This window comes from Meles meles, chromosome 19, assembly GCF_922984935.1.
Source record: "Meles meles chromosome 19, mMelMel3.1 paternal haplotype, whole genome shotgun sequence".
Classification (NCBI taxonomy): domain Eukaryota; kingdom Metazoa; phylum Chordata; class Mammalia; order Carnivora; family Mustelidae; genus Meles; species Meles meles.
The window spans coordinates 45014073-45037932 of NC_060084.1; the positions used below are offsets into that span (position 1 = coordinate 45014073).

Here is a 23860-nt window from a genome sequence, read left to right on the forward strand (position 1 = left end):
CAGGTCTGTGTCCAAATATCCCCCTTTTCTGCAAAGCCTACCCTGTATACTGTTTGACATTCCAGCTCATGCTTAATTTTTCTCCATAACGTTTATCAGATGTTGGACTATACTTCCAAAGATTTTGTTATCTTCCCTCACTAGAACGTAGTTCCACGAGGGCAGGGATTTCTGTCTATCTTGTTTAGTGCCAATGCCTAAGACATGATGCGGCACACAGTCCGCAGGTCAGGGCTTGATGGCTAAACCCCCGCCTTATGAATCATTCATGAACTGACCCCGCCCACACGCAGAGAACGGGCGCGCTCTCGCGGGAGAGGGGAAGCAGCTCGTACACGAGCCGAAGGGGCGGTGGGGGAAGTGGACTCTGCGCAGCCGCCGAGTTCCAGAGGCCGGCCGCAGCGCCTTTCTGGTTAGGAGGCGCGCGCGCGCGCGGGAGGGCGGCGGCGGTGGCGCGGTGCGCAGGCGCGGCGGGCAGTGCGCAGGCGCTGGGGGAGGGCGGGCTGAAGCAGCTGAAGCGGCGGCGGCGGCGGCGGAGGCTCGGGCAGAGGGGCGGGAGCTGCGGCGGGAGCAGACGGCCTGGTGGGCGAGCGAGAGGCGGCGGAATGGTGGACTACCACGCGGCGAACCAGTCTTACCAGTACGGCCCCAGCAGCGGGGGCAATGGCGCCGGCGGCGGGGGCAGCATGGGCGACTACATGGCCCAGGAGGACGACTGGGACCGGGACCTGCTGCTGGACCCGGCCTGGGAGAAGCAGCAGCGTAAGGTGCGCGGCCCGTGGGCCAGACGGGCTGAAGGGGGGGCTTCCGAGGGAGGTTGGGGCCTGGGAAGGGGATTGGAGTTCTCAAGAGGGAATTGGAGGGTCTGTGGGGGGGAATCGGGGGTCATGAGACGGAATTGGCGGGACTGGGAAGGGGTTTGTAGTCCTAAGAAGAAATTTTAGAACTTGACCAAGGAATGGGGAGTCTGAAAAAATAGTTGGCGGCCGTGTAGGGAATATAGAAGTCTAAAAAGTAAAAAATCAGAGAGCCCGGTGAAGGAATTGGAGGGTCTGGGCGGGGAATTGGGGTAAACCAAGATGCTTGGAGACTTCTAAAATGGAATTGTGGTCTGAGGCGGGATGGAAGGGTCAGAGGGTGTTTGGGGGTGCGGAGAGAAACGGAGGAGCCTGGAATTTGTGGGCCAGAATGGAATTAATGATTGGGAGAGCCTGAAGAGGAGCTCGAAGATGGAAGGGGTTATTTGGAGTGCAGAAAGGTGTGAAGAAGATTAGGGTTTGGGGAGTTCTAAAGGGGTTGGAAATTCTGGAAGTCTGAAGGTGGAGTAGGGGGTACTAAGAAAGGGATATGGAGTCTGAAGAGTATTGGGGGGACCTGGGAGAATTGGAAGATGAGAGGGGTAGAGGAAAGAAGTGGGTGTGAGATGGGAGTGGGATGCGAGGATGGGTAGGGGTGCGAATGAAAGAAGTTAGCTGTGAGAAGTGTTGGAAGGGGTGAGATTTATTTAGGGGGGACCCTGTTCTCACTTGGGGGGGCAGGAGGAGTAAGAAGAATTGACGAGGTCTGAAGAGGATGAAGGGAGATGCAGAGGGTACCTGGAGTGTTTTGAAGAGGGGCTTCTGATGGAAGGCTGAAAAGCTCAGCCAGCTTGGAGGAGCCTCACGAAAAGGTGGTGTGGAAAAGGTGAGCATGCTGAGAGAATGGGAGCGGTGGAATGGCGGGTAATGGGGGGAGATTAGTTTAGAAAAACGAAAGTCTCATTAGGAAGGCAGTGTGTGATGGATGGACTGAGAAAGGAATTTGGAGGGGGGAGGGCTTCTAGAGGTACACAGTCTCGGAACTACAGAGTGTGTTTTAAGGTGAGGGGAGGGAGAATAAGGGGAGGAAACAGTATCAAGGAAGAATTGTCTTTGGAGGGGAGGGGTGAAGGAACCCTTAAAGCAGGGTGTGTTTTCAGGTGGCATGTTGGGGTGTGGAAGCAACTTAGAGGGGGAGACTACAGTAGTGAAAGGAAGACCAAAAGGAGTGGGAGACCTGGAGAAGGTGTTTGTGGGGAGGGGTAATTCAGGGTAGTTGATGAAGGGAGCTCTCAGCTGATAGAAGAGAGGGTTTGAGTGTGTGCAGGAAGAGCTAAAGAAAGGAGTGTGTTGAGTGGTGTGTGTGTGTGTGTTGGGAGAGGTGGTTTAAAGTGTGTGTGAAGAGAGTGGCAGGCATTTGAAGTTAGAGGATTTTCATAGGTTCCGAAGACCTGAATTTTCTTCCCAGATTTGTTACTCATAAGCTTTGTGGTCCTGGGCAAGACCCTTGCTTTCTTAGTACACTTCTGTCATCTGTGAAGTGAGGAAGGAGGGAAGGAAGCCCTCCTGTGATGCTATAGAAATGGATGCATCCGGTGCGGGGATTTTGGGAGGGGGGGATTTGGTGGAGCTTTTTCAGGACCGTGGGGCTGACTCAAGGGATTTGAGTGATGAGCTGGGGAGGACAGCCAAGAGTGTGACTGGAAGCCTCTTGAGGATGTGAATGGGTGCGGGGTGGGGGTCGGGGGCAGTGCAGGCTGCCAGGGGTGGAGGGGAAAGGGTGAAAGGAGCAGCTGTTCCTGGGGTGGGGCCTGGCATAACCTTGGGTAAATTCCCAACCTCTGCTTGAATTTCCTCATCAGCTGGGGGGGGGGGGGGGTGGGTTGGTGATGGTATCCTTCTCCATTGCTCCAGTTATCTCCCTGGTGGCCAGGTTGAGATAATCTGTCGGAGAAATGCGTTTTAAGGGGAGAGGGAGATCTAGCCTGCTGTCACGTCATTAATTTATTGCCCCAGGCAGTGCTGGGTTGGAAAAGGTTAAGAGTTGCCAAGAGACTTGGAAAGTTGGGAGGGGAACCAGGGGGCCGCAGGGTTGTTGTTGAGTATTTCTGGGATCTGCCTTCTCCAGCTCCAGGTGCTTGGGAAAATGAGCCCCAGACTCTTTTCTCCCAGGTGAGAGAGTGGGGGAACCTTCCCTGTCCCTCCCTTCCTGTCTTCTACCTCTCCCCACATGCCTCCCTTTGCTAGCTCGTTTCCACTCCCTTCTGGGAGTTAGGGTGTGTGTTCCTTCGTGGTTATAGTCCTCCTTGCACGCAGGGTGAGGCTGGGGCCCCATTCAGGCCCTGGGCGGGAACCCAAACTCACCGGATCCCCAAGGTCCTGCTGCTCTGTGTTATTTTCCCTCTTCCTTTCCTCAAGGACCAGGCAAGATTGAGGGAAAGGGTGGCTCACAGTGTCCTCTAATACAAGCTGCTTTCAGTTCTCAATAAGGGTCAGATTCTAGTATGTCCCGCTTTAGACCCTACTGCAGCAAATATTTACACATAGCTGTTCTTTGGGGAAAAATATTGCTTCACTGCTGTGCACTTTCCTATTATGGAATAGAGATCCTTTATGAAATGGGGGAAGGAGTAATGGAAAGGAATATGTACACAAATCTGTACTGCTCTTTCCCTTTGAGAGGAACCCCTTACCTGCTCCCCCCAACAGTCTGGGTGAGTTTTTCTGTGTTATAGTGTCACTTCAGTGACTGACAAGTTGTCCCTCTTGCCTCTCCAAGGCTGAGCCACGGGCACAGGGAGAATGACACTCATGTACTCACATACTCTAAAAATCTGTGTCCAAGTTAGCTGTAGTCCCCTAAAGTGTGTGGAATTAAATTCTTCTTGGAATTAGTTAAGGGTTGGTTCAAGTCAGGGTGTGTGTGGCTTCTGGTGGTTCTCACTTCTACCTGAAGCCGTTGGCTCTGACTTCTAGGGTCCCCTGTAACCAAGGTACAACCTGATAAGTAGGTTGTGCAATAGGTCTGACACGGCAGGCATTAAGTTTTCTCCTGGGGCATGGGGGGAAAGACTGGTCCGGTGTCTGAGCCAGTTCTCTAGCAGTTACAGTTCTCAGCCACAGTTCCTTCTCCCAGCTTCTGAAAGGGTCCTGGGCAGCCTGGCTGCTGTCCCCTGCTCCCCCGGACAGGAGAGGTCTCTTAGGCTCCTCCGGATAACCTATAGCATAACAAGAAGAAACGCCTCCCTTGCTAGGCTGGCATGTTCATTGAAACATCCCTGCTTACAGGGATTCAGTGTTTAGACCCCTGACCTTTGGCTCCGGCTGTATTAAGGGTGAGTTAATGATTTGAAAGTTCTGATGGTGTTTTGTTTTTCTCCAAGCAGGGTTTTTTTTTTTTTCTTTTCTCTTTTGAAGGCTGACAATAGAGACCTCAAAGTAGCCATCTGTTACTTTGTTCCATTACTCTAATTGCTTCCCTCTTAGGATCTGGCTAGGATTGACAGGTCTGTAGCAGCTTTCAAAATTAAATAACATACCTATCCCAAAAAATTAAATAATAATAATAAAGATTTAAAACCCCCCATCAAATTTAATTATCATCTAGAAATAAGACTGTAAAGATGGGAGGGGGCAACTATTCTCTGCCCTCTTGAGAGAGGAGTAAGGGAAGCTACTCGGATACTAAGCCCTCCATTCCCTCCCCAGTCCCTGAAAACGGGTTTTAGAACATGGCTTTTCTGATGACTGCCGAAGAGGTGAGTTCTGGGAGGAAGTGCTCCCCTTGTAGCCACTCACACTCGTTCAGTTGAGAGCTGGTATCATGACGTGGGAGCGGTGCCTGCTAATCCTAGGCGGGCCAGGGCGGCAACCCAGGATTGCCCTCTGCCTTTTGAAACACCCTCCCTGGTTCCGGCTTCCAAGACCAACAAGGAGGCTCGCTAGTCTACGTTGGCAGCAGGGAGCTGACTCACTCTCAGGTTGCAGGGGTGCGAAATGGTTTTCTTTAAGGGCAGCGGGTTGCCTGGCCTCGAGTGGGCGTCCTTGTCGGGGAAGCCGGGTGAACATGTTGGAGGAACACCGGCCAGGGAGTGAAGGGCAGTGTTTGAGTGTCTGGGCTGTCCCTGTGCTATTGAACTCCTGAGCTGCGGTCAGGAGGTCAGTTAAGATGTCGGATGGCACTCGTAAAAAGTCTTCTTAAGCAGATTTCCGGGGAGCAGGGACAAGTCTGGATTCTCGTGTTAAGCCTCTGGGATGGGGAGACTTCTGTCCTTGAAATGGAGTCATGGCGGACTTTGGCCAAACAGCCCAGTTTTTCAGTTACCTGCATGACTAGTCCAGGTTACCCGGCACTGCTGTCTCAAAGAGGACAGAAAAGAGAATGGAACCAAAAAAGAATGGATTTGAGAAGGCTTAAAGAATTTCTGAGACTGTTGAGGGGGGACACTTTCGGCTTTGGCTGTATTGATTTCCAGTGTGCTGGGGATGCTACAAGCCTTTGCCCAGATCTTAGGGTTCTTAAAACAAGGATTCCTTTCCTGCTTCTGTTTTTTGGGGAGGGGGAAGGGGAGAGGAGAAGGGCAAAAATAATTAGCAAACAGCTGTTTGCCTTTAGATCCCTTGCTCGGTCACGTTTTTTGAATAGCCAAAATATCGACATGTTTATCTCTTTCCTGGCATTGAGTATATTCTAGACCAGTGTGTCCCCGAGGTTTATCCCCATTTCCTTCACTGAGTCATGTATCTGGTCTCATCAGTCACATTCAAGTCCCTTCCCTCAGGTTTCCGCCCACTGCCTTTATTTATATATTTATTTTACAGAATAACAGAACACTCCTGTTACCTTGCTCAAGTTCCTCTTCCTCCCCTTTTCCTTTTACATGGAAATAGGAGGCAGGTGATATCAAGTGGGTAACTCAGTGGCCATGGTCACTGAAATACAGACCTACCCAAAGGGGAAAGGAAAAGGTGGGCCAGACGGAAGTTTCTGCTTGAACGGGTGCAAATTCTCTCATCCATGGAGGTTTGAAAGATGTTTTTAAATCAGAAGTGGGGGGCACCTGGGTGGCTTAGTGGTTAAAGCCTCTGCCTTCAGCTCAGGTAATGATCTCAAGGTCCTGGGATCAAGCCCGCCATCATCAGGCTCTCTGCTCAGCAGAGTCAGCTCCCCCCCCCCCCCCCCCCGCCTGCCTCTCTGCCTACTTGTGATCTTTGTCTGTCAAATAAATAAAATCTTAAAAAAAAAAAAAATCAGAAGTGGTTTGAGAACTAGAGCGCAGACTCCTTTCGGATGCGTTTAAAGTCGAAAACATCAAAGCACAGTTATAAGGAAACTTAGTTTTACAGTGTTGGCAGCGCAGGCGCCAGGATTTGTTATAAAGTGTCTGAAAGTGGGACAGTAACACTTGCTTTACACCAAGAAGGTTTATGAGTTACATTTTAGTCCCTATCCCAGACTCCATACTGGGGGAGAAATTAACCCGCTGGCTGAGAGGAGAGTGATCTTGCCTCCCTGAGAAAGGGAAACCTCTGCCTGAATTGAACTGGCAAGGGTGTCCTTACGTCCGTGCTGGGGACGTTTTCTCCAAGGAGCGGTCTCCCTGGGATTATAAAAATCTCTGAGACATTCGTCTTGCTGTTGTGCCTTTTTTGGTTGTGTTGTTCTTTTGTGTCCCTTCCCCCTCCCCCTTCCTTTGTAAACAATCGATGCATTAACTTGGAATGTCCAGGGAGAGTCTTGAAAAGCTGGTTGGTGTAACTTGGTTGCCTTCTCCTGAGTCCCAAGCAGCAGTTAGATAGAGCAGCAGTTACTCTGGGAGAAGCCAGTGATCTTTTCTGAGGCGTAATTTATTGAGGAGTTATTGGAAGGCCAGTGGATTGAGTTTATTGGGCATTTGCTGTTTGCCACCTATTTCTGTGCTGGCTCCTGCCTTTCTGGGATGAGTCCCATCCCCCCACACCCTCTGGGGTGTGGGGGGATGGGGGTCATCCTTCCATTTCCAGAAGAGACAGACAGTGGTTCTCCAGCCAGAGCAGCAGCCACTGCCCCCCTTCCTTGCTCCCACGCTCATCTCCCTATTTACTAAACTTCAGTCATTTGTGATTTTTCCGTACCCACTTTTACTTTTTTATGCTTAAAACTTTTCTTTAAGTCAGTTTGCCTTTCTTCAGTTTTAAAAGGAAAAGTTATGTAAGTATGATAAATGAAAAACTCAGCCTCCCTGGCCTTAAATAGAAGGAAACTGGGGGAAATAAACATGCTGAAAACAAAACAATGTCTTAAATTCTAGCTAGGTGTGATTCCTGCCAAAGGCTCTGGGCCTGAGGCCTGCTCTCTTTGTGAAAGAGAGTTCGGCAGGTGTTGGTGAGGAGCTAAAGACCCACTGTACTGAGCAGAGATTTCTCTTTGAAGTAATCAGAAGGTTTACAGGAGAATCAGGAATAACCTCATGGTGATTCAAGGTTTAATGTAGGATGTGGCTAACCCTTAAAATCTCCCATGTGTCGGGACGCCTGGGTGGTGCAGTGGGTTAAGCCTCTGCCTTCCGCTCAGGTCGTGATCCCAGGGTTCTGGGATGGAGCCCAGCATCAGGCTCCCAGCTCAGCAAGGAGTCTGCTTCTCCCTCTGCCTGTCCCTCCCCCTGCTTGTGCTCATGTAGGTGGTAGGTGTGTGTGTGTGCGCGCGCGCGCTCTCTCTCTCTCTCTCTAACAAATAAAATCTTAAAAAAAATCTCCCATATGTGCATGCCACATTCGGAAAAAAAAAACCCATCTCATTTGACCCTGGAAACATTACACGAGTGTCAGGACAGCATGACTTACCCAGGAACACACCGCCCATCCTGCTTGCCCCACGTCCCACATCTCACTCAAGACTGAATGACACTGGACTTGCCCTTGCTTTCAGATGTTAGGGTTTTTTGTTGGCTTGTTTTTTAAGAACCCAGGCCACGTTGTAAATACAAGAATTGTGGGCCTGTCACTTGCCCCTCACATAGCCGTTTCTTTTTGAGGCTGTGGTTATGGTACACATACCCACTGGAAGTGTCGTGTCCCCATCCCCCCCCTCCCCCCCGCCGTGAATACACTGTTATGTTGTTTGGGTATTTGAATCCTAGATTTTTTTTTTTTTTTTTAATTTATTTGACAGACAGAGATCACAAGTAGGCAGGGAGGCAGGCAGAGAGAGAGGGGAAGAAGCAGGCTCCCTGCTGAGCAGAGAGCCTGATGTGGGGCTCGATCCCAGGACCCTGAGATCATGACCTGAGCCGAAGGCAGAGGCTTTAACCCAATGAGCCACCCAGGTACCCCTGAATCCTAGATTCTGAGAGGAAAGCAGTGCCCTCCTGACGACTTAAGAAAGGCTTATTTAAATGTTTTTCTTCCAAATATCAGAGCAGAACAGATTCTTTGTTTTCCAGTGGAACTATCAACCCAGGGCAGGAGGAGTTGAAAGTGGCAGTTACTACCCGTGGAACACAATGAAGTCATCTTGGGAAATATCGTTGATGGTGTTGAAATGATTGAATGGGATGCTGGAACACCAGCCATACAATAGCATTTGTGTCTTCAGCTTCAGGCAGGAATAAAGAAGACATTGTGGTTTGTTTTATGCTTTTTAAAGTTTCCCCCCCAAAGGTGTGGGTCTGAGTGATGTCTGTCACTGGCTTTCTAGTGGGTTTTTCTTTTATCTTCTCCCCCTCCCTGATGGCTGTTGAGAGTGGGTGGAAGCCACATTCTAGGTAGATGAGAGGCAGTGCGGAAGGCAGGCAGTGGGCCCTGCTCCTTTTCTCCACCTGTGAGGAGAATCATGTTTTTTTTTTTTAATCTCCAAAAAGCCCAAGATAAAGAGTTTTCATGTCGCACCTCCTGAGCAGAAATGACTCTGATTTAAGAACATCTTAATGAGCAGCCATCCAGGATGGAGGGACAACAGGAAGTGATCTGGATGCATTTCTTTTCCTTTTTTGATACATATGTCATTTCGATGGCTGGGAAGGCTCAGTTGCGATTAGAAGAGACATCACGGGAGGAAACTTGAAGGTGATTCAGCAGCCAGCCATGCTGGGAGGTTGCGTGAGGGGCTGTCACTCTGGGAAGGTTGGTGGGTCTGAAATGACAGGCCCCCTTTGACCAGGCGCCAAGGACAGTGCTGGAAGCTTCCTTCGGTCAGGGTCATTGCCCCAGTCTGTGCCTGTGTAATAGCACATGAGTGCTCTATGATCTGGGTGTGAGTAAAAGGTATTTAGTTGATATCACCATGGAAACCGAGTCGCTTACTAATTGTTTTGGGGAGCGCCTCCACACCAGAGGCAGCACTGATGGTGGAATGTTGGGCTCATGGGCAGAAATATGCTGCCAGCTGGTGTCCCAGGAAAGTGTCCACAGGCACGGTGGCCATGCTGGGTGGGGGAACAGGGAGCCGGGGCAGTAGTTGCGACACTCTTGTTTTATCGATCAGTGAGGGGTGTGTTTGAGCAGGAGAGAGGGAGATGGAAAGGCAGACCACAGGAAAGCCGCTGCTGGCTTTGTGGACTGGACATGTGCTTTTTCTCTAGGCATTTAGAGTTGGAATCTCAGCTATGTGACTTCTTAATAGCAGGGCAAGATGTGCCTGCATCTTTTGCCTGCTTTCACAAACATTGACAAATTAAAAAGGACTCCAGAGTTTCCAGCAAATCCCAAGTGCAGTTCATTCCATGATAACATTAAAAAAGAAAAAAATCCACATCCTTCCTACCCCAACTCTGACAGTAAATAAACTTTTTTCTCCCTGTTACTTCCCCCATATTTCCTTTAAGGAATTGAATATCTTTATATTAAACTCTTGAGTCTGATGAAAATATTGAATGCTTTCACAAAGTGCTTGTTGGGCTATTTTTGGTATGGATTGTGTTTGGAAGTGTCAGGTTTTTGTTTGGGGGTTTTTTTGTTGTTGGTTTGTTTTTGTTTTTTTAACTTTATAGGTTTGTATGATATTCCAGTTCTGGCTTATAATATAAACTCAGTTTTAAAATTCAAAATGTCTGGAAGCAGCTGGTTTTCCAGGCTGGTTCAAGGGCAGTCTGATGAATCAACACTGGTCTGCTAACCAGTCCTGGAAGGTATCCAGACGGTAAACATCACATCACTAGGATTGGGGGGCCTCCCCCCCAATTTTTTTTTTGGGTCATTTGAGCTATGCTGCCAAGTCTGGAAGGATTTGACTTCCTGTAAAACAGAAAGGTCTGTATCAAGATGTCTTTTTCAGACATGTCAGGCCTATAGTCAGTCCAGTGCTGGGTCTGCTGATAGAGTGAGAGGAAATACCTAGACGGATTTGGGGAGGGCCTTCTTGACCATGTTGGGAAACTAATTGTCTCTTCCCTTGTGTAACTTTCTTTAACTCACTGACACAGAGACAGTCCACAGAAAAGAATTCCATCCATTGAGAGTTGTGATCCATTTTAGGGATGGTCGGTTAAGGGACCCTAGGCCCAAAGCTGTGTAACGTTCAGGGGTGGCACTTGACTCTTTACTCCTGCCCAGAAACACCCTAGAGATTCAGGCGGAACAAGCTTTGACCATAAAAACAGAAGACTCGAAGTGCTTTCTTTGCAGCTACCTTAGACTTGGAAAAGTTCTGGGCCTCTTTAATAAACAACCACAAAGCAACGCTTGCCAAATACGGCCTGCTCTAGGGCCACAGGGTTAGCTAGGAGACAGCTTTCTTGCCTAAAAATAAGTGCATGTTCCTATCAAACATTCCAAGCATTGTTTAAACATGAGACTTCTGAGTAGCTGTTCAGACTTTGTGGGTTCAGTGATATCAGCATGTGGGTAGTTTGGGGGAGCTGGCTTCCCATTTTGGGATTGGCTGGTGACCAAACGCAAACCATCTTCCATCTCATTTCTGTATGTTCTTGGTCTGTTTATAGGCTGGTGGGGGAGACAGAGAGCAAGCATGTAAATAATACCAGGTAGTTTCAGAAAAGACGGTGCAGTGCGAATTAAATCGTAGTAATCCCTCACGTGTTACTCTATGCTCAGCGCTGTTCTGAGCATTGTGCCTGGACTGACTCATGTCATCCTGTGAGGTAGGGGGTTTTACCTTTATGGGACGGGTGCAGAAATGGACCTATGGAAGTTTAAGTCACTTAACTGAAGCAAGTGCTGGGAGTTGAACCTCGAAGGTCTCGCTTTGTAGCCTCTCTTGCATCTCCATATATTGTGGTCTGGTGATTGGGAATGGCGTGCGGGAAGGTGGGTGAGGGGAGTAGGGTAGCAGTGCAGGTACTTGAGATCAAAAGGAAGATCTTGGAAGACAGGACATTTGAGTTAGTCCCTAAGGGATGAGAAAGAGGGAGCCAAGCGAGCACTGTGGGGAGGCTGTTCCAAGCAGGGTAGAAGAAAGTGTGGAGGCCACGAGGAGCAGAGAGAAGGCCAGAGTGGCCAGAGCAGGGCATGTGGAAAAGATGGTCCCAGCCAGATCTCTTAGAGCTTTTCTGTGGGAAATGGTGATGAGGCCTAGAGTCTGTAAGCTCAGTGCCTCTGAGACTTCATTAGGCCAGGAACCTTGTTCTCCCAGGACTCTGGCCCTGTAACCCTTGGTTCTCAGGGCCCCTGGACCGGCCTAACCAGACCTGACTTCTAAAGTGGAAACCCTGGGACGATGGAGCATTAAACCAAACCAAAGCTTCAATTATCCCTGTGCTCATTGCTGCAGAAGACACCTGTGTTTGATTAAAGCCTTGGTAACTTTTGAATCTGGAGTTTTACAGCACTGCGGGCTTATAGGGCTTTGTAGTGTCTCCCTTCGAGAACTTCACTCTTACCCTATGAATAAATTCCAGTCCCCTTCTGTCCCGTCTAGAGGCTGCTTGATTTATAAAGCATCTTTGGTAAAATGTTGTGGTTTCCTCTTTGAAGTGGGAAGACTGTTTTTTTGTTTTGTTTTGTTTTTTTTAGCTGCCTCTTCTCCTTGGACCTCCCTTTCTCTGTAAATCCCCCCTTCCATGTACTCAGTGTTTCCCCCTGGGTTTCTTTTGGTTGGATGGAGCGGTAGCTGGCGTTGGTCTGGTTCAGAGAGACACACACGCAGGCCGATTGAGGCATTCATTCACCCCGTGGCTTACACTTGGCCCTTGGCTCCCCATTTGAAGGCACACCTTGTCAGACTAGTTATGTGGCTTTTACTCAGAGAGGGAGGAACAGCCACATGCTCTGGGCTGTCAGTAGACACTCCTGACTCTGCACACAGCACCCAGCAAGACGCTGAGTTCCCAGATCCTAAAGTATCCACTGTGAACATGGGCTGGGGTTCTCTCTGCCCTGCCCTTCTTGGGATTGGGCTGCAAAAGTTATCCCCGTGGACAGGATCTCAAGGAGCAAATGAGTGTGAAGGTGTCCTGTGGTGGCATGGGCTGCCCGGCTGCTTCGGCTAGAAAGAAGATGGCGAGGTTTCCATTCTCCTGGCAGCATACTCACGTGAACTTGTTAAATCTTTTAAGTACCTGTATAGGAGGGGAGATAAGTGCGTGCGTATTTATTGTTGTCCCCTGGAATACAAAAATAAAACCTCCCCTTTATAAAACCTGTGCATAGTGGGAAGAAAGTATATGGCAAATGGAAAACGTGGCTGATGATATCAAGTCCTACCCCATGTTTGGGATAGAGCTGTAAGTTTCCACGGTGGGTGGCTTATTATGCATTTATGCTGAGCTGAACCTGCTCCAGGCTGTTCCTGCAGATAGAAAAGGCTTTCTTCAGGGGTGGGGTGGGGAGGGTGGGGAAATGCTGTCTCTTTCCATCACACTGTAAAGACTTGGAAGGTCTTTTAAAAGCCTTCAGCAGTTGTCACTTGGGTAGCAGAATTGGGGGCCACTGACCAAAGGTGGGTCTGCATTTTACAGCCACCCGGCATGTTGTGTAACATGAGTTGGGGCATCTTGGGCCCTGGAGTCCAGCACTCAGGTAGAAACATGACCGCCAGGGCCAGACGACAGCCCTTGCTGGGCCCCTCTGCAGAGCGGAGCTCCGTGCTGAGCCTTTGGGGGTATGAGAGAAACCGGAGACCCAGCCCATGCTCTCCAGGAGCTCACGGGGTAGTCGGGGAGAGAGCAGAGCCACATGAGACTTCAGGAGGACACTAAGCGGCACACCGAAAAGCCCACAGCACTCTAGCCGTGTCCTGGGCAAGGAAAGGGGTGCATAAGGGCAGGTGGGGTCAGTCATGGAAACTTTCATAAAGGAGGTGAGTGTGCAGGAGGGGTGGGCCTTTGCCCCGGCCACCTGCAGGTTTCTGGGAGAGGCGTTAAGGGGTCTCTGGTGTGCGATTGGAACAGTACCCCTTAGATGTCTCTAAGGGACTTAGATGTCTTAGATGACAGCAGGAGCTGTCCTGCCGGTTCCTTCCCGTCATGAGCGTTGCCTTCCACGGAATTTCACCTTTGAATCACCATGTTCGGTGTATCTCAGCCGGACCATGGAACCTCAGACCCCCAGGGTCGGAAGCCATAGCCATTCACGGGGCCTGTCGCTGTCCCTGCTGGTGTGGGCCAGACCCCTCCCCCGGACTAATTCGTGAGAGGGCGTTTGCTTTCAGTTTGCTGATGGCCCCTTCAGAATAAGCACAGGCTTCAGAAAAAGGAACAGAGAGATGGTCTAAAAGTCTCTCCAAGCCTTGTGTATTGAGATCACACAAACCAAACGGGGTTGATTCTGGACAGCTTGCCTGGCTCAGTGGGCCACTGTTAACATGCTTTCCCCGGAATGAGTGTAGCCTGCAAGTGTTCTGCCTTGAAAGTTTATTCCTGCCTGCCAAACTCAGCTTACAGGTGCTGTTCTTTTTCTTAAATAAATGCCTTAGAACTGGCTTGTGGCACTTAGAGTTCCCATCCCTGGAAATACTCCAGTATGTTTAAAAAAAAAAGAAAAACCGACAACAGTTCATTCAAGTGCCCACGGCCAAATGTGTGACTCAGATAGTGCAATGCCCTTGATAAGCTTTTCCAAAATGGACAAACTTGAGTTGCCCTCTGGCCCCACAGCGAGTTAAGGTTCAGGTAGCTGGCCCATGCTTCTTCCTTGCGTGGTTTCAGGTTGGGTTTTCCTCCCTTCAGATGCTGCTCGAGAGCTGGGATGTCGCTCAGATCATGCAAGTAAAGTAGTGGCTGAAACTCATTCACTTGGTTGACACTGCCTGGGATCAGCAGGTTTGCCACAGAAGGGCTGGTGGGGATGGTGAAGGTGGCAGATGTCACCTGGAACCAGCCAGTGTTTAGCACTGCTTGTCCCGTGAGAGAGGGAGATGCAGAATATTATATTAGCACAGCCTGTTTGTTTCTTCCCCAACTTGTTATGGCTTCGAGGCAGGGTCTGCCTGATCATCATTAAGAGGTCGTGTGTCTCCCCCCGTCCAAAGGCTGTGATGTTACGGAAATGGGCTTCCTTTGAGGAGAGAACCGAGGGCTCATGAATTGTAGCTGGAGAATGCTTTGCTCTACCCACCTCCTGGGAGAGCTTTCTGGGGAAGATAATGCAGAATATCCAGGGTCACAAAGTTTCTTGCACAAACCCAGGCTCTGGGAAGAGCTGCCTGCTCGGCTAGTGGGTTAACCGATAGCAGCCAGCCTACCTGGTGGCTTAGAGGAGGCGGCTCAGGTGTCACTGGGATTCTGTCTCTGGGCCCCAGCAGCTGCAGCCCAGGCGGGGGTGGCGAGGAGCTGTGGCTCCTGTGGGAGGGTGTTTCCTGCACCTCCGTCTCCAAGCTTGACTCTGGCAACAGAACCGGGAGGCAGTGGCAGGTGTGTGGTGGGAAGAGGGTCAGAGCACAGCCTTTAGAGGGAGATGGACCTTGGTTCTGCACCCATTCCGTCCGCCTCCTGGCCTGGGCAAGTGATAAGGGTCAAGCCTCAGTGTCCTCCTTTGGAAAGGGTCCTCGTCCTACTTCACAGGCTGACTCTAGCATTCAGTGAGATACCGTGCAAGTAAAGCCCCTTGCACACTGTGCTCAGTAGATGGAACTTCTCAGAATGATGTCAGCGGCTCACCAGCCTGCAGCCGTGGGCTCTGCTGCGCCATCATCTCTTTAAGGGAGTTGAAGGGCTTTGCTGAATTGTGCAGCTCAGTGGGAAGCTGGAACATGGGCCCATTAACATCCTCCCCTTGGGAGCTCTGAACTCTCAGACTTAGCCAGCCCCTTCAGAGACGAAGTCTGTATCAAGTGGCAGCTCACATTTGAGCTGCGGGTGACAGGACCTCTCCCCAGCCTCTGAGTCCGTCTGGGCCTCCTTACCTAGGAGGTAGCTGCTGCTTTCTGAGTTGGAGTCCTGAGCAGTTTTGTGTCTGGATGATCCACAGGCAGTGCTGGCAAGGCTTTTTCATGAGTAACACAGCTTGGGATTAAGTTTGGGATCAGCCCAGGGGCTCATTCCCTGGGTCCCCTTCTTTCCTTGTCCCCTTCCCCTCAAAGCAAAAAAAAAAAAAAAAAAAAGTTACCCACTCAAGTTAGAAACAGCCCACAGCCTCAGGTCACGCTGCTTTCTCTCAGCTGGTAATGATGTAGAAAGAGGAAGAGCGTCTCACTGATAACTCCAAAAATAACTCTGCAGAAATGCTGTCAAACAGGGTGTAGAGGGGTGTGCAGGAGCCCGGTGCCCAGTGACTGACCTGGGACGGGACCTTCTAGATGGCTTAGCAGAGCCTTGCCCCTTCCAGGGCTCCTTCCGCAGTGCTTCTCACGCCTGTGGCTCCATCCTCCTTACTGCCTTCCTCCTGCCCCGCCCGAGGTCACTTCCTGATGCCATTCCTCAACTTAGCCCCTATCCCCCCCAAAAGCAATCAGATCCATAACCTAATAAGGCAAAAGAATGAGGAGAATGTCCTCCTCCCAGCCTCTCCCCTAACAGGGTGCAGGCCCGCAGCAAATTTGGAAATTGGAAAATGTTACAATAATGGAGGGACAATGGGGACAACGGACACAACGGACGGGTGGGGGTGCAGGTGGGACCCTGCTGGAGGGCCACCCGGTTTGTGTGCTTCCCAAATCCGGCCGCGCACACCCCTCTCCCACAGAAAAGGGCATGGAAAGTAACGGCCTGAGTCTGCTGCATTTCCTGAAGGTACTAGCAGGCCCGGAGATCCTGAAGCATGGACATGATGAATCCTCGCGGTGGGGTGGGGCACCCCTCGTCACAGCCGGGACTCTGCGAATCTAAACACTTTCTCCCTCTGAGATGAGCAGTTTTCTTCCCCTTGACTCTGCCAAGGTTGAATTAGCCCGGGCGTTAATTAAAACTTGTCGACACTTAGAGTGGGGCCCCCCAGCAACCTGTCACCCCTCCTACATCATTATCCCCTGCAAATCAGCCTCTCTGACGCAGTTTCCATTCTCCACTCAGGAGGAGGAACAACCCCCTCTCCACCTGGGAACCCTGGGGGTGGGGGCCCGACCAGGCCAGACCCACTTTGTTTTGGGAGGTCAAGCTCAGTAATTAACCTGACCGCTGCTGGGAGGGGATGAAGGAGAAGAAACCTGCGCTAGAGATGTGCCAGGTCTTTCAAATTGCTAATTATCAGCAGGCATGAGGTCATCCGTAAATATATCTAATTCTTGAACTGTAATTAAGGTGCTCATTAGAAGTGCAGGGAAGTTTTGTTTTTTTAAAAGGAAAAAAACACAAAAAGCTTTTGTTTCGACTTGACAGGATGGTTCAAAACAGGCGGAGGACTCAAGGCACAGCACTAGTTTCCTGCCTTAAAAACCTTTACAGGAAATCCACTGCAAACAATATTGGTGACCCTGCCAAAGAGGCAGACCTGGGGTGATGTCATTGTTCGGAGCTGTCACCTTGAGCCTGGCTTTGGGGGAGGAGGGTTGGTGGGATTAAAAAAGGAGCTGGTGTGTGTGTGTGTGTGTGTGTAGCTGTCTCCAGAAGAGGCAAGTCAATTGAAAAGCAGGGCGGAAAAAAAAAAAAAGAAAAAAGAAAAGCAGGGCAGGAGGGAAATCACAAGTGGGGGGTCTTTGAAATATTCTTAGCTAGATACAACTTTTCCAAGTTTAAAAAAATCCTCTCTTGCTATTTTTGCTCCTCAAAATGCTGCTGTCTTTTTCGGAGACTGCCTTTCTGAGCCATTCCGCATTCAGTGCTTTTCTTTTTCGTGGGATTTGTGGCCCACAAGGCAGGGTGCTAAGTTCAGCACTAGGTAAACGCGGCTACGGCTTCTTTTCTGAGCACGAGAGGCTCTGTCGCAAAACTTGGAAACTGAGATACAGGACTAGTTCCGTGTATGTTTCTTCCACAAAAACCATTTGGAAAACTACCCAATGCCAGCGAGTTGGCACCTTTGTGTTGTTAATCTTCCCATGTGCCTCCAGGAACCGTCTGGAGCATCTCTGAAAAAAGGACAAGCTTAGCATCTTGTCATTTTCCTTCTAGCTGGAAGTCTAACAGAGAGGCATAAACAGTCTTAAAATGAAAGCAACAAAAATAAACTCAAACCAGCCCTGCATGAAGACATTAATGCAAAATATGCAAGCTGGCTTGCTATTTATATGGCAGAAGGCAGTCCTAAGAAGATCCAGGCCTGGTTAAGGGGAGCTACTCTTTTGAGGTGCCTGTTCCACAGAATTCCAGATAAACCCTGGGTGATTTACTGGGAGGAGGTCATTCCAGTATCTCCTTTCATGTTTGCACAGTCCGGTCTCTTGATGGTACTTCTGAAATGCTAATGCAGGATCAGGATACAGTTTGGAGTGCCCCCTGCCCCTTCCTCTCCTTAAAAAACATCCTAACAGCTTTAGAAGGAAGTTTGAGGATTAAATAGGAGAGCCCTGTAAGTTTCCTGTGGTTCACATCCTGTGATCTGTCAGTATTTCGTTTTTGTCCCCCCTCTCCACTGAGCTGCTGTTTACCCAGCACTGTGGATACCGCAAGAGAAAACTAGCCTTGCTCTTGGCCTCATAGCCCTTATGTTCTGGAGGGGAAGGTGGTCAGTGGAGTTAATGGCAGAAGTGAACTAGATGTTAGGGTGACGTGTACATGAGAATGTGGCCTTTGGTTCACTGCTCTCTCTCTTGTAAATTGACCTCCGGGCGAATCCTGGGTGTTTGGTTCCTGCTGTGTGGGTTCATAAGTTCCACAAGGCTGAGGGGTCATTGTGGGATCCAGCTTTTCCTGGGACTGTCGTGGCTAGAGACATGCCACTGGGGAGGGAATGACGTGGGCAACAAGGATGCCTCTCCTGGTCACAGAAGCCAGAGCCTGCAGGTGTCTCCCCCCACCACACCCGCCTATGGCATCTAGAGAGAGAGAGAGAGAGAGAGAGAGAGAGAGAGAGAGAGAGAGTGTGTGTGTGTGTGTGTGTGTGTGTGTGTGAAAAGCCAAGGTGGCTCTTCAGTCTGGTCTTGAGTGGATGGGTAGAGAAAGTCTAGAAGCCGTAAGCCTGCTGTTTTTACTTAGAAAGAGAATGTGTGTGTGTGTGTGAGTTTGAGTTTGAGTTTGAGTCAGAGTCAGTCAGCTGGGGAGGAGCTGGTGGAGAGCGTGATGGGGTGGTGGCAAAAACCACAGCCAGTGCCTGGAAAGATGGTTGCCCTTGGGTTTGTTCGAGCTGCTGCTTGATTCTGGAGCTGCCTTGGGCATCTGGGGCCATCCATATTTTTGTGGTAACTGCCAGGAAGCTGAGCCCTGTGTGGCATTAGGAAGTTGGTGAGGTTAGCAGCACTTTCTGGTGGGCTGGTAGCAGTCCTGGGCTGACACCCTCCAGTTGTAGTCCTGGGGTTTTGTTCTTTGGGAACACTTTGGAAATCATCCCTTGGAATGCTAGCTCACTTGCTAATTAGGTGGAAGCAAGAGCTGAGGAAGGAGGGAGAGGCAGTTGCAACCCAGCCAAAAATCTCAAGGCTTGATCTTCAATGTATGGAAACTTTCATGCTTTTCTGATCTTTAGTGGAAATAGCTGTTCACTCTTAGCACCAGTTGGGAAGTGCTGGCAGTGGAAGGGGGGCTCATTCCTCCTGGGCCCCAAAGAGCCAGTGTATCCTGTTTCTAAAATTTTCCTGATCATACCTGTGCCTGGTCCCAGCCTCCCAGCCCCACCATTTAGCTGGAATGCCTGGAAAGAATGGCTCCGAGGTCCCCCCCACACAGGGAATTCAATGTTTCCACTCCCATCAGGGATTTCTGGTTGTCTCTGGGTCTGTGGGAAGAGGCCAAAGGCAGCTGGAACCAGAGTTGGGGGTGGCTTTGCCCTGGCATGTAGCTGGTCACTCTGGGTGGGTGGTCCTGTCATTTGGGCCATTGTGAGGGGAATGGATGTGAGTGCTTCTGGTTTTCCTCTGCAGCTGAGGGACTGTAGTCCTGGCTTATCCTAGGGCAGGTGACAAAAACCAGTGACGTAGCCTGGGTAGGGGTGAGGCAGCCACTACTTAGCTTCATCCGATTGTGGTCAGGTGGGAATGAGGGTCTGGGACTTTGTTACCCAAGAATTTGGAATGGAGTTTTTATGAGACAATTAATTCAACTTAAAACAACAGCCTGCAAGCCGTATCAAATGGGGCCCTTTTGGACCCAAGAGCCATGCATTTGTGACCTCTGACCTTGGACATTTGCATCCTCTTGATCCTCTCTGCCTCTCACTCAAAAGTTCCGTCTTTCCTCTTGACTGGATTTCTACTGCTTAATCCTCTCACTGGGATGGAGAAAATCCATTTTCTTTTGCTCCTTGTTGACAGCTCTGATAAAAGGTGGTTGGAATGAATGGCAGTGAAAAGGGGTTGCCTTATCTGAGGTTTTCCACCTTTGGGACCCTTCCCTGCGCAACCCCCGCAGATAATTAATAGTTGGCTCCTCCAAATGCCTCTCACCGTGTCCATGTTTTTAGGATCTAGCTCCGTGTTTCTGTGACCAAAAAAAGCAGAAAGGTTCTTTTTTTGGTTGTTTTTGTTTCAGAAGGCCCCAATCCACACTTACACACAAAGGCAGCCCTTCTGCGCACACAGTAACCTGGTGACCAGTGCCAGCGCTCAGCATTGCCTGCCAGTTCCAGATTTGCACCCAAGTGGCAAATGTACAGAAATACTCATTTAGCAATGATTGCTTCAATTGGACTTCTTGAAGATACTGGCCATCCGGGTTTTGAGAAAGACCAATTCTGAGATCTTTGTAGACCCAAAAGCCACGGCACTGCACTCATTACTGATGAGGGCTGATGGATGCAGAAAAATGGGCTACACTTGGTGTGTAACAGAAAAATTTTTTGACATTTACCCCTGAAAAATTCGTATGATTTTTTTTTTTCCTAAGCTCTGAGGCCCCTGTTAATTGTATGAATGGTCCCACAGAAACAGATCCTTATTGAACTTTGCATTTGGACTCGTCTGTCTGGGAAAAGCCAGGAAACTCTCCATGAAGCCATTGCCCTCGACTTTAACTTTTTTAGGCTCTGTTGCCTCCACACTGGCTTGAGTATTTCCTGGCTCAATTGTTTTCCCAAGCTGGCCTTGAGTCCTTAGATGTTATTTGTGTGCCTGGAAATAGCTGGAGGAAAAATGGTTGTAATGCTTTGCATTGCTCACTGCCTCTCCGTGGATGGAAACTCTCTCTGAGGGGAAGCGCTTTCCACGCAGAAAAACAGCTGGGTGGAGGGGACTCTATCACCCTGTCCGGCCTGGCGTAGCCTTCCAGCAGGGCGCTCACGCTGCACCACAGTGGAGAGGACAAGAACATTCCAGCTCTCCACAGATTGTCAAGCCAAGGCTCATCAGGATAGAGACCAAAGCAGCAGGAGTTTCCCTAGGTGGGCTCAGCTGTCAGCCCTCTGGACCGTATAGGGGTGTTTGTCTCCTTCCTGTCTATGTCCATTTTGGTGGGTTTGGGATGAATGGAGGAGGAGGGCAAAGAATTACAGAGGAGGAGCACCTGGGTGGCTCAGTGGGTTAAAGCCTCTGCCTTCGGCTCAGGTCATGATCTCGGGGTCCTGGGATCGAGCCCCACATCCGGCTCTCTGCTCAGCGGGGAGCCTGCTTCCTCCTCCTCCTCTCTCTGCCTGCCTCTCTCCTGCTTGTGATTTTTGTCTGTCAAATAAATAAATAAAATATTTTAAAAAAAAGAATTACAGAGAAGAGAGAGAGGCAGAGCAGCTCACTGATGAAGAAGGGACGGTGAAGCCTTCTCACTAGTTTTAGATGACGGATCCCAGCATGGTTGATGGAGGAGATGGGGTGGCTCCACCTGTTCACTGTTCACGGAGCATTTGTCCAATACGTACCATCAACAGGGTACTGGGTAGAATGAACTATTCCTTCCTGTCCTCACGGAGCTTACAGCCCAGTGCAGGGAGATAGCTTCAACAGCAGAAGTCCCAGATACTTAGACTTCCAAAATGTGATCACTCTTATGAAGAAAAAGAGCAGAGGCCTTTTGAATAAGAGCCATTAGGGGATGTGGGGACTGGGAAGGGAGACCTGGAGGTGAACAGGAGCCAGCCCTGCCCTCATAGGGCTCCTGGTCTAGTGCAGCACTGTGGAAGCACGTCCTTTTTTGATGCTGGGACGGATGCCATGGCAGCTCCTAAGGCTCATGGCACTTTGTTTCCATCTGTTCCTTAGCATAGTGTCACATCAGCCTTGTGCGTTCGTTATTTGTGTGGGTTTTTGTTCTTTTTTTTTTAAGATTTTATTTTTAAGTAATCTCTATACCCAGCGTGGGGCTTGGGCTCACAACCCTGAGATCAGGAGTCGCATGTTCTTCCCACTGAGCCAGCCAGAGTTCCTTTGTGTATTTTTCTGTGTTTTGTTCAGATTTTAGTTATGTACTTATTCGAGAGAAAGTGTGTGTGCACATGAGCATTCACACATGCACGCACAAGTGGGGGTGGGATGGGGGAAGGCGCTGAAGCGGGGAGAGAGGGACAGGCAGGCTCCCCATTGACTGTGGAGCCCAGTGATCCACGCTCGAGGGGCTTGATCTTACCACCCTGAGATCATGACCTGAGCCGAAACCAAGAGTCAGGTGCTCAACGGACTGAGCCACCCAGAAACCCCTTGTTTGTGTTTGTTAGTTGTTGTGTAGTTGATACATAATATTCCATTAGCTTCAGGTGTCTGGCACTGGTGATGGGCAAGTCTGTCTGTTCTATGCTCACCCCAAGTGTAGTTCCTGTCAGTCCCCATACAACACTTACAGTACCGTTTGTTCTATTCCTTGTGCTGTACCTTTTCTCTGCATGACTTACTCATTCTGTAACTGGAAACCTGTATGTCCCGCTCCCTTCACCCATTTTGCCCATCCTCCTACCCCCTCCCCTCTGGCAACCATCAGTTCTCTGTATCTGTGGGTCTGTTTTCTGCTGTTCATTCGTTTTGTCTTTTAGATTTCATTATAAATAGGCCTTTGTCTTTTTCAGTCTGAGTTATTTCACTTAGCATTAGCCCTTCTTGGTCCATCCATGTTACCACAAATGACAAGATCTTATTCTTTTCTATGGCCGAGTAGTCTGGTGTGTGTGTGTGTGTGTGTGTGTGTGTGTGTGTGTGTGTGTAAATACACCGTATCTTCTTTATTTGTTCATCTGTCGATGAATACTTGGGTTGTTTCCATATCTTGGCAATTATGGGTAATGCTGTAATAAACATAGGGCTTGAGCCTTGGTTTTTTTTTTTGAAGATTTTATTTATTTATTTGACAGACAGAGATCACAATTAGGCAGAGAGGCAGGCAGAGAGAGAGGAAGGGACGCAGGCTCCTTGCCGAGCAGAGAGCCTGATGCAAGGCTTGATCCCAGGACCCTGGGATCATGACCTGAGCCTAAGGCAGAGGCTTTAACCCACTGAGCCACCCAGGCACCCCCGAGCCTTGTATTTTTATTCCCACCTTACAGATGAGGAAACTGAGACTCAGAGAGTTGTATGACTTACCCAGGGACACTCTGCCATAAGCAACAGAACCAAGAATCAAACTGTACTTTTCTTTGTTTAAAGATTTTATTTATTTATTTGACAGTGGGAGAGAGAAAGTGCATGCACACAAGTGTTGGGGGCGGGGCAGGCAGAGGGAGAGGGACAAGCAGGCTCCCAGCTGAGCAGAGAGCCCCATGTGGGGCTGGATCTCAGGACCCTGAGCCGACTCATGACATGAGCCTTAGGCAGATGCTTAACCGCCTGAGCCACCCAGGCACCACCAAACCATAGTCTTCTCTTTCTGATTATTTCTCCCATGTCAGCGCTGAGCGATCGGTTCTCTTTTCTGTGACTTCATAGGGCTGGTCCTAAGACTTAAGGACTCAGAGTGATCCTTCATGGACTTCAGGCATGTGATGGCATCAGAACCCGTACGATTTGGGTCCTGGTGCACGGGGTATGGCGAGAGGAGAGAGTTGGTGATGCCCCTGCTTCAGTAGCCTAGAGTTCTGCCAGTGTGTGGGCATGTCCCCTTCACCTCTGGGTCCGAGATTGGAAACAAGCATTTGACTGAGCAGCACGTCTGGGGAAGCCTGGGGAAAACAATGTGGTGGTGTTGGAGACTCGACTTAGCTCTTGGGCCAAACCAGGTGATGGCAGTAGGAGTTGTTTTCTGTGTTGCTGGTGGGAGGTGCCCAGCTACATTCCTTTGCAGACAAGCACAAACTAGATGTTTTTGAAATTGAAGGTCTAAAACCAGCCAAAGAATAAATCCTGGTCTGAAAAGCACATGGGGAGGCTATATAGCCAACCCGGCTTGGGTGTTGCCTTCTCAACTTTGTTGCTGTTTAATAAGCCTAGAAATAAGGCTTAAGAGAACGGATCTTTGTGAATGCTGTAGGCCATGTTGCTTATGGCTGACAGTGGCTGATGGTGAGGCCTCCCGCCATCTCGGGCTCAAGTCCATCTTGCAGTCGTGTGCACTTTGGTTGATGAGGTGCCGAGCAGGGGTTTCAGCTGCTATCATGGGGTTTCCTGATGAAAGGTCAGCTGGATGGGCCCCACTCTTCTGTCACCCAGCAGAGCGAGAGCAGGGTCCGGACATGGGGGCTCCCGAGGTACACCCTGGGGCCACACAGAGGCCGAAGCAGGACCTGGTGTGTTCTCGGGTCATCTCTTGCTTTGG

General features: G+C 49.8%; 1 protein-coding gene across 5 annotated transcripts in view; it reads left to right on the plus strand.

The window, feature by feature from the left end:
• Positions 1-496: 496 nt before the first annotated feature.
• ACTN4 (actinin alpha 4) overlaps positions 497-23860 on the plus strand; it is a 68775-nt gene continuing 45411 nt past the window's right edge. For 2 of the 5 annotated variants that reach the window (XM_045986874.1, XM_045986873.1), the window contains exon 1: positions 498-767. In XM_045986874.1, coding sequence (XP_045842830.1) covers positions 606-767 — 162 coding nt within the window. In that variant the 5' untranslated portion in view covers positions 498-605. Of the gene's footprint in view, positions 768-23860 lie in introns of all 5 variants that reach the window. The other 3 variants (XM_045986875.1, XM_045986872.1, XM_045986876.1) reach the window with 3 other exon arrangements.